The 15,706-nt window shown below is 44.4% G+C and overlaps 1 protein-coding gene across 2 annotated transcripts in view; it reads left to right on the plus strand.

The window, feature by feature from the left end:
• Positions 1–15,706, plus strand: part of SFMBT2 (Scm like with four mbt domains 2) — a 122,866-nt gene that overhangs the window by 76,694 nt on the left and 30,466 nt on the right. For both annotated transcript variants that reach the window (XM_052790412.1, XM_052790413.1), the window contains 5 exons: positions 3,260–3,342; positions 6,870–6,996; positions 13,353–13,466; positions 14,766–14,808; positions 15,384–15,454. In XM_052790412.1, the coding sequence (XP_052646372.1) occupies positions 3,260–3,342; positions 6,870–6,996; positions 13,353–13,466; positions 14,766–14,808; positions 15,384–15,454 (438 nt within the window). The remainder of the gene's footprint in view (positions 1–3,259; positions 3,343–6,869; positions 6,997–13,352; positions 13,467–14,765; positions 14,809–15,383; positions 15,455–15,706) is intronic.

Genomic DNA, 15,706 nt, shown 5'->3' on the forward strand with positions numbered 1-15,706 from the left:
TTTCCACCCAAATCACTGGACAGTCCTGCCTGCCTTGGGGTGTCCAGAATTGCCCCTTCTCACACCAGATTTGACCAGCCTCCTGCTTCCCAGCGCTCATGCGTTCTCAGCCAACATCATCCTTAACAGAGGATATGTTGACCATTTTTATTGTTGTCCAAATGGCTCTCCCTGTTGAAAGGCAAGAAGTTCCCATGGAGCGAAAGATGAGAATGGAAGAAGTCCTTTTTGGTTTTGTGAAAACGATTTCTTTGCTGTATTCTGGGCTTGCGTTTTTTGGTTAATTTTTGGTTGACAAGGAGGTTTTCGGATTTTAAAATTACCTGATTTTATTTCATCAAAACAGTGTGCCAGGTTGGGGTATTTGGGTTCAGAGTCCTTTATTTGCCTGATACCCATTTTCTGGCCTTTTTGCCTATCAGGCCTTTGTTGAAGCCAAACACACAGTAGATGAGTTGTGAACAGGAGGTGCAAACATTTGCTACTAGAAATAGAGCACAGTATTTTCCTGTATGGTGCCAAAAATGAATACCCATTTACTGCTGCTGTATAAACATTGAACAAGCGCTGTTTATATTTATTAGAGCTGGATTTATAGACCACTTCCCTTTAGAGTAACAACCATTGTTCCTTTTTATGAGCTATTAAGAGGGGGAAAAACATTTCAGTAGCGCTCCTGGTTGTAAGGCTTACTAAGGAAATTCCACTTCCAAAACCTCCAGTACATTTGTATTGTTATATTTGCTTCTGATTAGACTGCTGAGCTCTTCCGTGCTGAGAGTTGAGATAGCAAACACAATGAGGTTTTACATGTTTGAGGAGCAGCAGTTGAATCACGCAAGCAAAGCTTTGAACGTTATTACTTGGGCTGAGCCTTAAAGGATAATGGTATATGAATGCTAATGGAGGTATTGGGTACATGGTAGCTACCCATCTGCTGAGGGAGGTAACTTATATCATGATGCTCCACGCTCCCAGCCATACACAGATCCAGGCTTATTTGAAGCCGATTCCTGAGTATGCTCCTCTTGGAGTCATCCTCGTTGGGCTGCTGAAGTGAGTTATGGCAAACTCTCTAACTGTCGTCCCAGGTTTCGTTCCTGCTAAAGTCTACAGCAAAAGATCTTCTGGCGATTTCAGTGGTGCAGGGCCAAGCCAACGGGTGGTTGTGCAGTGACAACACGCTCAAGTTTTTATACCTCACTGAAACCTTGTCAATGTGCCTTTTCCATCCACTCCGCCAAGATTTTGCGTAGCTTGCAGTTAAGATTCAAAACCTGTCCGTGAGGGGCTTAAATCGGAGATGAGAACGTGCAGGGTGTGGGCAGGTTTTTGGGTCTCTGAAGGCAACGTCCTCTGGCAGCTGGGGTGGACCCCAGGGGATTTAATGTAGACGACTGCGCTGTGGCTGTCCCCACCTGAGCCCATCACCCTGGCTTCTTCTGGAGTCAATGGAGAGGGACTTTTCGCGGGGCAATTCTGTGCCTTCTGCAGGAGGACAGACAGATCACCTCTAGATCTGCCTGTTTTTCCATTGACTCTTTAGGGAACCCAAGGTGACAGGCGCAGCTGTAGGCATCTCCACTGCAAACATCCGTATGCGATCAGATGAATCCTGTTCCGATGCGAAGTGGTGTGCACTTCTCCTGTTTTCCATTTCATTTTATGAAGCTGAGAAGTACCTGGCAAACAAATAACTGGAGAGAAAAAAGGAGATAGAGAAGATACGGGAAGAGAATGCTGTTGCAGAAATTGGTTGTTAAAAACCAGTGCAAGGATATATTTTTTTGTATGAAAAATGAACATTCTGTAAAAGTAATTGCCCTTTTTTACTTCCTTGTGCATGTTTATTTCTAGCTTTCCAATTATTATGCACTTTCATGCCCCACAGAGACGGGCATCTTAGCTCAAGGCTTTATGTCATTAATTTGTTTGTCATGTATGCAATCATTAGGATTAGAAGTTCATCTTATCCCAGACACTTGCATCTTAGCTGGATGCTTGGGACTTTATTTTCAAAATTTTTACCTCCTTTTTTGGATCTAGGTGACTGATAGGTGACTGCACTCAGTATTCCAGTCCTTTCTTGCCTACAAAAAATGTCACAATTTTCATTTTCATAAATGATTTATTCCTATCTGATCTTGAGTGTCCCTTTTTGACTATCAATGAAAAAGGCATTAAGGGATGTTCTGTGAAATGAGGCCAGGCTGAGATGCCAGGAAGGGAGATTGAGGGGAGAACTTGGCCTTTAAGTGACTCCTGAAACTTTCCAGTGTGAGCAGTTCCGCAATAATGTTATTAGAGTATCAACAATATCGTCACAGGGCCCTCGACAGGATTAGCAGTCATTGGTTTCAAGCATTGTGAAAATATAGACTAAGACGCAGACAAAAAAAAACCCCAAAAGCAAATAAAAAACCTCCTCTCTGTCCCAAGAGTTTATTGCCTAAATAGCCGTGTAAGAAGAATGGATGAGCAGAGGTCTGTTTTGTCTCTCTGTGATGGGACTGTTTGAGAGATGCTTATATAAATCAATTTTTTTCCTAGAAGCAGAGGCTGAAGGGATCATCCAGTTGCTGAGACTTTAGTCTGGGAGCTGGGAAATCTGCGTTCATTTTCCTCCTCTGCTCCAGAATTCTATAAAACCTTGGATAACGTGCTCACTGTGGTAGGATTCAGCTCACGTACACTGAGCTGCTGCGAAGTCACTCATGGAGGGTACATCCCTATCAATGAAGAGAGAGGAGAATTTATCTCATGCTTTGAAAGAGAGGATGGATCAGCTTCTGATTGTGCTGGTCCTCTCCCTGTCCGCTGCTGAGGGACCCTTGACGTCCAGTTCCATAACCCCAACTTTTAGATAGCTAAAGGAAGGAGAAAGAGTCGATGACTAGCCCCACCTGGAAACTGGGGACAGTAGCACTTCTTGGTAGTTATAGGTTTATTAAAGCCTGGGAGATGCTCACAGGAAGGGGAAAATAAGGAAAATAAATATGTTTTATTACTTTTTAATAAAGACCTGGAGTTTTCAAAGTGAAATGCAGAAGGTGTGTGAGTGGGGGCTGGAGAAGTGTTGGCATTGGCTCTCGTGGTGTATAAACAGGCATCCAGAGAACTTGCCTGCTGATACTGTGCAGTTCACCGAGGTGGGATGGGATGCTGAAACACAACCGGTCATCTGCTTGGGGCCCATTTCATGCTCTCTCTCTGGTGTGACGTGGTGGCTGATGGCACTTGCTGTTTTGTCATCCTGCAGGTTACTCTGGCCAGGACTTTGACTGGGCAGACTACCAGAAGCAGTGTGGAGCGGAGGCAGCGCCTCACCTGTGCTTTAGAAACGTAAGTTCTCTTTTTGCCTTTGTGTCGCTCGTCTTGATCCATGTGAAACAAAATAGCTTGCACGGAAAAGCTGCAGGAAGGCTTTGGGAGGTTCCCCCAGACCGCCATGAGTCTGTCTGAGGAAGGAAGCTGGAGACATGTTTCAGGTCTCCATCCCTAAAAGAGAAAAAATCTTACTCTTATCTTTATCTGATTGATTTAGATTTCCTGCTCTTCATCTCCTCTCTGATTTTGTACAGCACCTAGCACAAGAAGGTTCTCGGCTGATCATTGCAAGTAATTCAAGTGCTATTAAAAGAAAATAAACTAGGTAAAAAAATTGCATGATATCATCTGGCCCTTTTCATATTTGGGGTGTTTACTCTGGTTCCCGGGGAGATACATTTAACCAAACCAAATGCATTTAAAAGCTACAATTGAAACTGTTGAGCTCAGACTGTGAGAAGGGATTAACCTGCATGGATGCTCTGGTCTTTGGGACAGTTCACGTGCTTTCTTGATAAGCAACAGTGATGTGAGAGCGAGCAGCACATCATTATGCTGGAGGCCATCAACATTCAGAGCTTTTGAAATAGTCTTTTCTGGCAGTGACAGTCTGGCATGGCTTGATCCGACAGGTATTCATCACTTGGTGAAAGGCAGATGTAGCCTTCTGCCTTTTTCAATAACCTGGTGCTCTTCTTCCTGCTCCCATCAGCTGATGGAAGTTGAGATCCCATCAATAACTGAAAACGTGGTGGTACCTAAAAAGACCGCAGAAGGGTTTGCAAAATAAAGTGGTGTTGTGAACGGTGGACAAGCAGATTCCTCTAGGAGTTACACAGCCTTTCACTGTACTCAGAAGTCACAAGACTGGGGGACAGGGTGTTTGTGAAAAGCAGAATGGAGACGGTCTCACAAGACACCAGCCATGGTTTTGCATTGCCTTCCTCATCTGTGGTGGCCCAAGGGCAGCCTGGCTTGGAACAGACCTTTGATGGTGAATTGATGAATTTGAACACTTTTTATTAATAAATTCGGAGGACCTGTATCATCAACAGAGTTTGACCTGGGAATCAAATCCGAGTTAGGATTTCTTTGCCCCGTTTATTGTGCCATCCCATGCAAAACCCTCTGCCTCAGGGGACTTTAAGCGAAGATTTCTGAAAGAACTGAGGGAAGCTGGACAATGCTGCATCGCACCAATAGAGTGGAACAGTTGTCGCATTTCTTCTCTTCTGCAAGCACCTCTCCCTTTTCTTTATATCTCTTTTCGTTTTGTCAAGTAACGGATCTATGCTCTCAACGCTGGCATCTTGAGAATAGTCTCTGTGTAATATGCTCCAAAGATTAAATCAGGTCTAAGTACTTTTTTTTTCCTTTTTTTTTTAAGGAAACACATTCATCAGATGAACACATGTCTGTTATTCTTTCACTCTCGATAACACAGTTCTCTGCAGAGAGATGTAATTTCGCTGTTGTCTCTTGCGCAACCTCCCTGGCAGGTCGGTCCATTTGTTTCGTGGCTGTGAGCGGCTCTTTGATAGAAGCTGTATTGCAAGCACATCTTCCACCTAGCGCAGCCAGACGTGGTGCTGGAAGTGGATATGCTGTAACTGTTTCCCTGAGGGGGATATTTAACGAGGAGAGGCAGTTATGAAATGGATTGACATGACCAAATGCTTAGTAAAATAAACTCCCAGCTAACTGTTTTGCCATTGATTCTGTATAAATTAGCCTCCAGCACCGAATTGCAATGAAAGGAACCGGTGTGATGATAAATGATGTTTCCTTGTTAGGCAACATAAAAGCCATTTAAACAAACTCACCCTGCTTTTCTGCAGTCCTGGCCACTGGCAGCTTTTACATGGTGAGACTGATCTGTGTGCTGAGCAAGGCTTGTGACGGTCCAAGCAATGTTGGAGAGTAGCAGAACTTTCCTGGAAGGCCTCTTGATGAAAAAAAAAAAAGACCAAATCTAGAAGTTTTTAGTCTCACAAAGAGCTCCCAGTGATTGTTCAAGACCAAGTGCCCGTAGTGCTAGGTGCTGTACAAATAGCAGAAAGGGTGAATTTGAGTCTGGCTTTCAGCTGCTGCATGAGAGATTGGTGTCATTTTGAGTCAGTGACAATTATTACCCATCTTAATTATTATTAGCCAAAATCTCAGCCAAGAGGGGGAACCTTTTTGTGGTGGTGTGTGCAGAGAGATGCAAGCGCTCAGAGCCGATGTGTTGCCAAATGGGTGGGACAGATGGGAGGAAAATGCAAGAAAAGGAAGCCGTGGCATGGCCACAGGTATTTCATTAGTCTGTTTTCAGGGATAGTGGTGGTGGGGATATTGGGAAGGGACTGACCTTAAGTGAAGGAAGAGAGGACACTGGAAGGGACAGAGGGTAAGGATGAAAGTAGGTGAAGAGTAGCTTGAGGCTCGGCTTGTGGGAAGGTTTTGGAGAGGTTGTAGGGTCTTGGGATCCCTCTGCACTTGGGATCACCTGCAATGACTACAAACAGGAGCTGTGGTTTGTTATGTCAGGGCTGAGCCATCCTGGCTCTGGCAGGAGCAGGAGGGACTGGTCAGGAGCCTGCTGCTATCACACGGCCAGGCCAACCTCAGGCTGAAGCAGTTTGCCCAGGCATATATTAGCCTACAGTGGTGGTACCTGAATGATTTGAACTGCGGCTTCTCTCAGGCTCCCAAACTCTTAGTACAACGGGGGATGCTGCATTCTCGCAAACTCGTGACCCCACATTTTGGTCCTGTGTTTCTTACTTGGGGTGATGACTGCTCATTTGGGGATCATTGCTGTAATATCTGACCTGGCTTTGCCTTCAGTGGAGAAGAGTGGGAGGGCAGCGGGGGCCTCAGATAACCTATGAAAGACCTGTTTCTTTGGTGCTGTATTTAAGTGTACAAGGTACTGCTGTAGCAGTAAACACAGCTGGCTCCATCTACACCCACCTGCAACTGATGAACTAATGCACCTAAAGTCTACAGAGAAGGACCTTGTACCTTAAGCTTAAAATACTCCATGAAGAAAAACATACTTGAATCAGTTACTCAAATTTCTCCAGACTCAGTCAGCCTGGGCAACTAAATGTGGAAAGAAGTTTCTCTGGTCTCAGGGAAGGTGGGTTATTTGCTTTACAAGGCTTCTGCTAGCAAGGTGAGAGATGCTCAGGCGCAGCAGATCTGGGAACCCTCTGTGTAGTATTTTGTCACCAACAGTGGCCAGCAAATGCATCACTAGCAATCATCCAAATATACTTGGAGCTGGTGTGGAGTAACCTCCTCCCAGTCTCTGAGAGTTAGGGATTGGAGTAAACTGTGAAATACATTGCTTCCTGATTTGTTGCCATCATTGTTTTTTCATATGGGTGTCCAGGGTAGCTTCATTTTGAATCTGGATGCCTTTGTGTTCTTCAGTGTATCATGCACTTCCAGTGAAAAGCAAACCGTGCTAAATTTATGCTTCCCAGTGGACAGCCTAATTAAAGTCATGGAGTGCTGCAGTGCCATGTTTCAGTGTTGGTCCTTGACTCTTTCAGACATCCTTCAGCCGTGGCTTTACTAAGAACATGAAGCTGGAGGCAGTGAACCCCAGGAACCCTGCAGAGATATGTGTCGCTTCTATCACCTCAGTTAAAGGAAGGTTAATGTGGCTTCACCTTGAAGGTATGTGCTGTAAAGGCTTCTTGTGTTTGTGTGGTTCACTCAAATGCTCTCTTAATTTTGTCCTTCATCCTCTGCACAATATTGCTTTCTCCAGCCTTTCCTTTTTATACACATTTACCAATAATAATAGATTATAATAATAATAAAGGTTATTAAGAATTATCTTCCCCTGCTCTCTCCACGAGGGAGCCACAAGATCTTCCACCCTCCCATCCATGTGGACTCTATCCGCATGATCTCCGTTAATGATAGAAACCTCCTCGCTGCCATCATGATAGGCCTCCATCCTGGGAATGGATGTTTGCCTCGCTTGTGCGGCTGAGACTTCCACTGTGATTTCCAACAGGCTCTCATGGGATCTCCTGTCCCCCTGCAACCTCCTTCCTTCCTTCCTTCCTCTTCCTTTCACTCCTTTTTTTCCTCACCTAGGCCCATAAAACTTCTGCATTATATGCCGCCCCTCACTATGGCCATCGCATGCTCACATCCCTCCTCTCTGGGACTGTACAATTTCCTTTGCTGATCTAAGAGAGCTCTCGCAGGCAGTAACTCTGTAACGCAGACTTTAGAAAGCCATCATCCCACGGAGAACACCACCCACCACTGTACAAGCAGTATTAGGAGAGTGCTGAAAAACTAGCAGAGCATAATACCGTATAAAAACTTCCATTTCTACCTTTCTTGAAATGAGGTATAGATGAGCTCATTTTTAATGTGGTTTTGCTCTTGGGACTTTCTTTCTCAATTCATCTGGGCAAGGACTTCTTAGGTAAGTGTAATTTAGAACAACACGGGGATTCTTATTGCTTTAAAACCAGTGTTATTTGTAAAGTCACCGAGAGCGGAAAGCCATGCTCATTTAAGTGTTTTGATGGGCACTGTGATAAACCATAAATTTGTTGTAGCATGTATCATTGTCACAACATAGTTTAATTTTTACCCATCAAGGTAACACACTGTTGTTTGAAGCTACTGGCTTCACCTGTAATGAATATAAGAGCTTCAGTTTCCCTCTGAAATCAATAGTAATTGGGGCAGCATCAACTGCAAATGCAATATGCTGCTTTGCTTTCTTCTGGAGAGCCATGAAAATATCAAAGGCACTTCTAGTGGCCCATAGTCCGGCTCATCACCAGCCTCTAAGATCTGTGCTTCTGCCTCTTGAAGAATGCATAAGGCAGATGTGTCATTACTTGTGCTGCCAGCCCTGACGCAGTCAAAAATCAACATCTTGCTGGAACACCCCATTTGCAAAATAAAATGCATTCGGTTAAACTACCGTGATGGTTCAGGGAGACGTGATGTTAAAATACCTCCACTGCTTTGCCTGCAATCACATGCTGATAGGCAGATCACTGTGCAGCTCTCCTTATGCATTTCTGATAGATGCCGCTAGATGTTTCAAGGCATCCCTGAGAGATTGGGCTGACGAAGGAGCAGCGTCTCTTAAACACTTGCTACGTACAACCCCAGGGAATACAATGGCATGTTGTCTCAGTGAGCTGGGAGGAAGGCAAGACGCGGTCACATTCTGCAGCTCAGGGAGTACTGCATGTTGTTGGTATCCCAGTCTCCTAACAGGAGGAAGGGATGGGGAGAAACAAAGCTTGTGCTGGGCTCCAGGTTGCAGAGTTGTCCTGCAGAAAGCAGAATCAAAGGGAAACAGAGCAAGACTTTCCTTTGCTAAAGTCAGTGACACCTGCTTGCTCCGTAGGAGCTCTGTAGCAGGAGGTGGGAAGGAGGAAAGGAGCCGTCCATGTCTTCTCTGATGGCCTGTGGGGTCAGTGTGGTGGCTCATGAGTAATTCCCCTGAAGTGCATTAAATCTGGGCTGCTGTCAAGATTGTTTCTGCAAAAGCAGTGTGAAGCCTCGTTCTCAGAGATTAATGCAAGTTTATTTTGGCCCTTGCAGGGTGAAACAGGTAGGAAAGTGTTAATGGAAGAACAAACCATAGTCAAGTACATGATTTCCAGAAAGGACAGAGGAACAGGGCTCGCAGCAAGGGGTTCTTGCAGAGATCCCATGTGAGATGAAGTCTCAAGCCTGATCTGCACAAAAAGTCACCTTCCCTCCTCTGCAAGATGCTCAGCTCTCAGTGTTTTGGGGCTGAAAGACAGTGGAAGCCAGATTGATAGTAGCTGTATTGCTTCATGATCACCTGGCACATCACCTTCAGCACCATGCTACGCTGATTATAATAACCCAAGAAGTATTTCAGCATCTGACAATGTGCAGTGCAGTTTGTGCAAGAGGAAAGGTCTCTAATCAAATCCCTTAAAGTTAGTAAAAACGTTGTCAGGTAACCCAAAGTACCTCATCTGTGCTAGCAGCTTGCTCTATAATATAAGAAAGGCAGATGTTCTGTGGTGTTTAGCTTTACAGAAGTAGCGTTATATGGTAGACAAGGCTTTCTCGACACCTCCGTGATAAATCCCATTCTCAGAGATTTGTAACTCAATTGCTATCTAAAGAGAGATTCCTCTTGACCTAAAGCTTGGCAGGCCAAACCATTCGTGCTTCTCGTGTCTTTGCTGCTAAGCCTCGTGGTTTGGGCCGGCTAAGGTCTGGGGAGGGCAGAGCTGCAGATGTGCGCCCAAATGCAGCAGAGGTGGGAGAGGTAGGAGAGCTGGGTTGTCATCCTTCTCCATCCCTGACACCCCAGGCAGTTTGTGTGCTCTGTGATTATCTCCAGGGTACAGAGCAGATACAACTTGGCATCTTTGCTTTTGGTAGAGCTGTGTGCAATGGCGGGTTTTGGTTTTTTCATCTGAGACGACTGGTTGCCTTCTGACTCGAGGTGGCTAAAGCTCATCTGCAGCCTGGTCTGGACACGTGGTAAATATTTTTGTTAAAGAGCTGGAATCAATGCTTGTTTGAAATTCAGTTCTCACTAGGGCTGTTGTCGAATTTACACCCATCTGGTCAAGTAATCTGGCCCATTTTGGCAACTCTCCTTCTTAAATGGCCAGGTGCCTTCTCTTTTATATGCAGATTTTATGGGGTTTGGGAATCCTTCTTTTTTTTTTTTTTTTCCCCTAAGCTGTAATACTTTCAAAGGGACTCAGTTTCATTAAACTCTGGCGCATTATAGTGAATAGGAAGTGCTGGTTTTGGGTCTTCAAATCAACTAGTCCTCCAAGACCCTGAATAAAGGCAGGGAGAGGGCCACACACTCCCACCTTGCTCCCCTCCCTCATCTCTTTCTCCCTGCTTTTTACTCTTTTAATTTCTTAAAGGGTTTTTTTTACAACTTATCATAAAAAAACCTGTGTGCATCTCCTTGTGTTTTGAGTTCCGATATACAGATGCTTTACCCTTGTTTTATATCTCAATACCAGGAATAGAATGATCTGTAGTAAAAGGAAGAGATGCAAGACTGCAAAAATGAAAAGAAATCCTTGCTGCTGTTGAAATACATGACTACAGTATGCACAGTGTTAGGCTAAAACTAGGCATTAAAAAAACACAAAACCCCAAAACCCTGCTTGCAGAGTTGTAAAATAAATGTGGCTTGAACTGTGGCATGTTTTTTTGACTCCATTAATACACTACTGTTTCTAACTGATTATTTATATTCTGGTAGCAGCAAGACTTCCCAAGTACCATGGGAGCCCATCGCTGAAGACCTCGGGTCCCACCATTTATCATGGGGGTGTCTGAAGTTTTCATTGTTGCCCTCCCAGTTTCGCCGTTTGACAGCCCAAACTGCAGCCATAAAACAGGACGCAGTAGTTAAGCGGCGTTGAGTTAGACATGAGGGAACATTGCTTAATAAATCACGCTTTGTACAGTAGCAAAACTCTGTAAACTTCAGGGTGAGCATTTAATGAGCAGCAGTATAGTTCCCCCGTGGTGGAAAAGAAGCATAGGGCTGATCCGATGCTGTGCACATCCCATCACTTTCTGCTACTTTATTACTCATCATCTGCATTGTTAATTTTTACTGGTTCATTTTAGATTTTAAAGCTGAAGCTTTCTGGTGTGAATTTATACAAGTAATAATGTACACTCTCTGTGCAGCCTAGGAATTTGAGGAAAACCCTTTTGTTAATCTCTTCACCAGGGAGATTTTCCATAATTTTCCCTTTGAGAGTTTTCTAGCATTGCTGCTCTATTCTGCCCATCCTGTAAGATTCGTAGCGTGAGATGGAGGTTTTCCTCATCCTGTTTCCAATCTCCTTGTTGTCTTCTTTTCCATTTAACCTCTCAAATCTCACGGACATTTCTTAGTCTGAGAAGATGGCAGCGTAAAATGCAGCAAATGAAACTAATGAGTCGCAGACAAGCTGTTTTCCACGTATACGAGCGAGGCCAAACAAAGCGGTAGGATGTCAGAAATGGAAGGCAGGGTTATCGGTTACCAGAGGGAAGAAGCAGTGCCCGGGAGGACAGAGTAGCTGTGAATATGTCTTACAAGAGGAATAGTGGTGTTGCAGGAGAACAGACATTGTGGTGCTTCCTCGCTCGTCAGGCTGGCTGCAGCTGTAAACTTCAAAATGTTCGTGTCGCGTCTGTTGTTTCTTGCAAGCAGGAAAGTACATTCGATCTGTTTATTTGGTCAGAATAACACTGTAGAACAGTTACAGTAATGAAAATAGTGGATTTTCCCAGATCTGGTGAAATTTCAGTGGGGACTGTGTTGATCTCTTGCTCTGTTTCAGGCTTGATCCATGGCTTGCTCACTTCATGCCTGTCTTGCCACTGACTTCAGCAGTTCTCACATCGGTTCCTTGGCTGGATTTGTGGCATTAGGCGAAAATGTTTTGCCCACTGGAGAGTGCAGCTTTCATCAGGTTCAAACTGATCAGTGACCTCTTGGTGTTTCCTCGTGGAGGGAAATGGTTTTGCAGGGAATGCCAGCTGCTGAGATCTCGCATTGAGGCTCAGCTGCTCATATGAGCAGGTTGCGTCCCCTTTCGTGTGCCTTCATCCCGTTGTTTTCCCTTCCCCATATCCTGGTGAAATAGAGACTGTATGTTCAATGTACAATCCGTGAACATGGTGCAGGGCTCAGGGGAATACCATGACGACATCCATGAACCTATGTCGACATGATGATTTCATTTTTTAAATTATTGTCTCCAGCAGTGTGAGCACCGGCACTTATTTTTCTGCTTCCTTTGGGTTTTCATACAACCACACACTCTAAAAGTGCAGCAAGTTTATTACTAGAGACAAGATTGATCCAAATGCTGCATCTCAGCCTCAGTGCCATTCCCATCACAAAGTTCAATTACTGTTTCAATTACACTGCAAGCCCTTGATGAACATTCATTAGTGGGAAGTTTGCCGTAGTCATCTAGCTGTGCACAGTCAAACACGGCTGCATTAAGCAGGAGGCAAAGATGCTGTAACAGATGCAAAGGCGAGGATGCTGCAGGGGAAGCTGCTGATCCTTTGGTCTCTTTTATTAGGAGATCATCTCATGCTGGTGCTGGAGCTATAGGTCCTAGGGTGGAAATGGCAGAGGGGAGTGAAGTTGCTGGCCAGGCTATGCCAGCACAGATGGACTTGAATTGGAATAATTAAATGGTGTCTTGACTCAGGACCCAGACTGTTTTCAAAAGAACTCAAAGCTAGTGGGAATATTTCCATTTGCTGCAATGGGCTTTGAGTGTGACCCACATAAACCAAGACAGGAGAGTGTCTTCTAAAGGAGGCATAATAACCAAACTGGAAGAGACTTGCTTTAAGCGGAGATTTTCAGTGGGGTTTTGGAGTCAGTGTTATGCTAGAGATCTTAGTGCATCTGTCTCCCTTGGGGTTTTTATACTGACTCTCCCTTGTTTGGGTGATCAGGTCATGTTGTAGTGAGGAGCCCTAGGAGAATTCATGGCACCTCTAAACAAAAAAGGGGCCATCTCCCACCCTTAAAAACAGTGAGTCAGGGGCAGAACTACGTGAAAAAGCTTCAGGGGGGCATTGGGGCTTAAAGGCATATCACATTAGTGATTATCCTGCTACAGCACTCTTTTACCAGTAAGAGCAAGCACGCAGCTGGCCTTCCGCTAACTTGCTTGTGCAAATCTACAGAGCAACCAAGGGGGCAATCAGTCTGTCTTGTTGGGGAAGGTCATGCATGTTTAACCTTACTGGCTTTGGCTGCTTCATTGTGCAGCCTTAGTGTGCTCTTAATGGGGGTTTTCTCTGGAATCACGTTGCACTGTAAATGCAACAACCTTATCATTGCTGTCTGTGCAAAACTGAAGGTGAAATGATGCCTGATTTTGATGCAGGGAAGCAGAGTTACTTTTACATGTTCCATCATTTGCTTCCCTTGGTTCATGATGAATGCTCGAATGGCTCTGGGCTTGGTATTTCCGTGTTTAAATTACATTATAAATTTGTGTTTATAGGTTTACAGATGCCCTCTCCAGAGTACATAGTTGATGTAGAGTCTATGGACATTTTCCCCGTTGGCTGGTGTGAAGCGAATGCTTATAACCTAACTCCACCACACAAAGCTGTTTGTAAGTACATGGAAACCTCAAACAGCACAGATATTACATCAACGGATTTATCAGGGAGTTTGTCTTATGTCTATAATCCAATTTTTGAAACTACGAACCTAACTAGCAGGCTGGTAACCAGGCTGTAAGTGTACTGTAATAAATAGTAATAAATCTATTTAGTGACCAGACTCCACAGCACTGGTATTATGCAATTTGTACTTGTCTGTGTGGTCAGTCCTTCTAAAAATGGGATTGTTTGCACTGGGAAAGGCTGTTACGTGGTTTGGGATTGCACAGTGTGGCTTGTGGGTTTGCGGTGGGGATGTCAGAGTGAAACCAGGTTTCGTTGCGCCGAGCCAAATTCACTTGGGCAGCTGAGTGAATTAGGGACACAGGACCTCAAATTGGAAAAAGCCCATAAAATATAGCGTGGCATGGACATAAAGAGGCCATCCAGGTGCTCCTTCTCCGAAACAGGATCTGCTCCATCTAAATTACGAAACGTTTGCTGGCCTCTTGTGATGGAGTTTCTGCCCCTTCCCAGGGTATCTATCCCATTATTTCACTGCCCTTACCAGCTCAGAGATTTCCCTAGTGTTTAATTTAAATCTTTTCTGGCACAAGTAAGCCCACAGTGTTTTGTCCTGCCTCCAGTGTGTATTAAGACCAATTTCTTTCCTTTCCATTTGCATTTGAAGGCAGTTCATGAGCGCTCAGTGGCTTGGTGGTGTTCTCCTGTTCCTCGCAGAAACTATCCAACCCCGATCTCAAGCCACCAGACAAAAAATTAGCCTCGCTGTTTATATTAATTAACATCTGAAAGGCAAATTTTAAAATGTGTCAACCCTTTTGAAGAGTTAAATATGCTTAAGTTAAAAATCAGGCAGCCGGGGCCTAATTTGGGAGAATACTGCTATGGCAACATTATGCAGCCTTATCACAATTTATAGCTAGGGATAAATTATGCTGGAGGTAATCATGCTTGTAAAACGTAATCTTACCCATATGTGTTTCTGTATGGAAAAATATTTGTGTTTTTATTTTAATTTTTTTTATACCGATCCCATAAAACACAATATTAGCATTCCAGAGGAAAGATTAAATGTATTATTACATCTTTAAAGTAGGTTTTAATGATGTAGTGACTTACTTAAAAAAAGCCAAGAAAAGATGGCGATAGTAATTAAGTACCATTTCATTGTGTTAGAAGTCATTTTATAGTCAGTGCATTTATACAGCTCTTTATGCATTATGGGTATACTTTATAGGACAGAAGGGTACAAAAGTATTTTTTTCTTCCTTGCTTCATTTTTGCAGTGCGAAGGAAGAGAAGAATTGCAGTTGTGCAACCAGAAAAGCAGTAAGTTTTTGTTATTTAAAGTGATACTTTTACAGGGATGCATCAGGTCTTTCAGGGGAGAGAATAGAGCAGCTGAGTGACTTTGCTAACTACTGCCCAGATACTGCAGTAGAGCTGACAAGGGGATTATTTTAAATCTAAAATATTCGTGAGCATATTAGAAAATCTTTGTAATAGAAATTTTTTACTGGTTGGGACTGTGTAGCCAGTGTCTGATGGGCAATAAGGGATGCTTGTGGAAGGCGAACATGTGCCAGGAGGGCATTTCCCTATCTAGCCCTTGCAGTTTCTAGAAATTAGAATTTAAGGGATTTAAGTGTGAATATTTGCAGCCTGAAGGGCTAAAGCTCACAGACCAGAGTATATTTTTGGAGGAGGGGTGAATCTGTCTCCTCCTTCTGCAATATGCTGGCCCTGAGCTATGATAAACCATGTGGAGGTGGTGTTGCATTTGAGGTATCGCCATTCCTTGGTCCAGGCGGGTGCTGGTATATCTCTCGGTCCAGCCTGAAGGCTGGTTCTGCCCCTTTGCCCCATCCGACACTATTAAAATACACTGAATTGCTGTTTAACAGGTTACCATCCACAGTGCCTGTTGAGAAAATACCTCATGACCTCTGCCCGGTTCCTCAGCCAGACACAACAGGTAAGGCTGCTTGGCACCAGCAGGATCCTTATTTCAAGGACGTGTTGCCTGTGTGGAGGGGAATGACCCCAAAACGGGAGCGAGTGTGTCGTTTGGGTGGGGAGACAGGACCACATCCTCAGGGATGGTGAGGTGGTCTGGACGCACCACCAGTGCGAGGAGCCTCTGGTGTACAGAGGGACTGGTCCTCTGCGCGTGAGCATCGTGTCTTGCTGGGGTTAGCGGAGTTCCCCTGCAGCTTGCCCATTTCAG

Source organism: Harpia harpyja, chromosome 6, assembly GCF_026419915.1.
Source record: "Harpia harpyja isolate bHarHar1 chromosome 6, bHarHar1 primary haplotype, whole genome shotgun sequence".
Lineage (NCBI taxonomy): Eukaryota > Metazoa > Chordata > Aves > Accipitriformes > Accipitridae > Harpia > Harpia harpyja.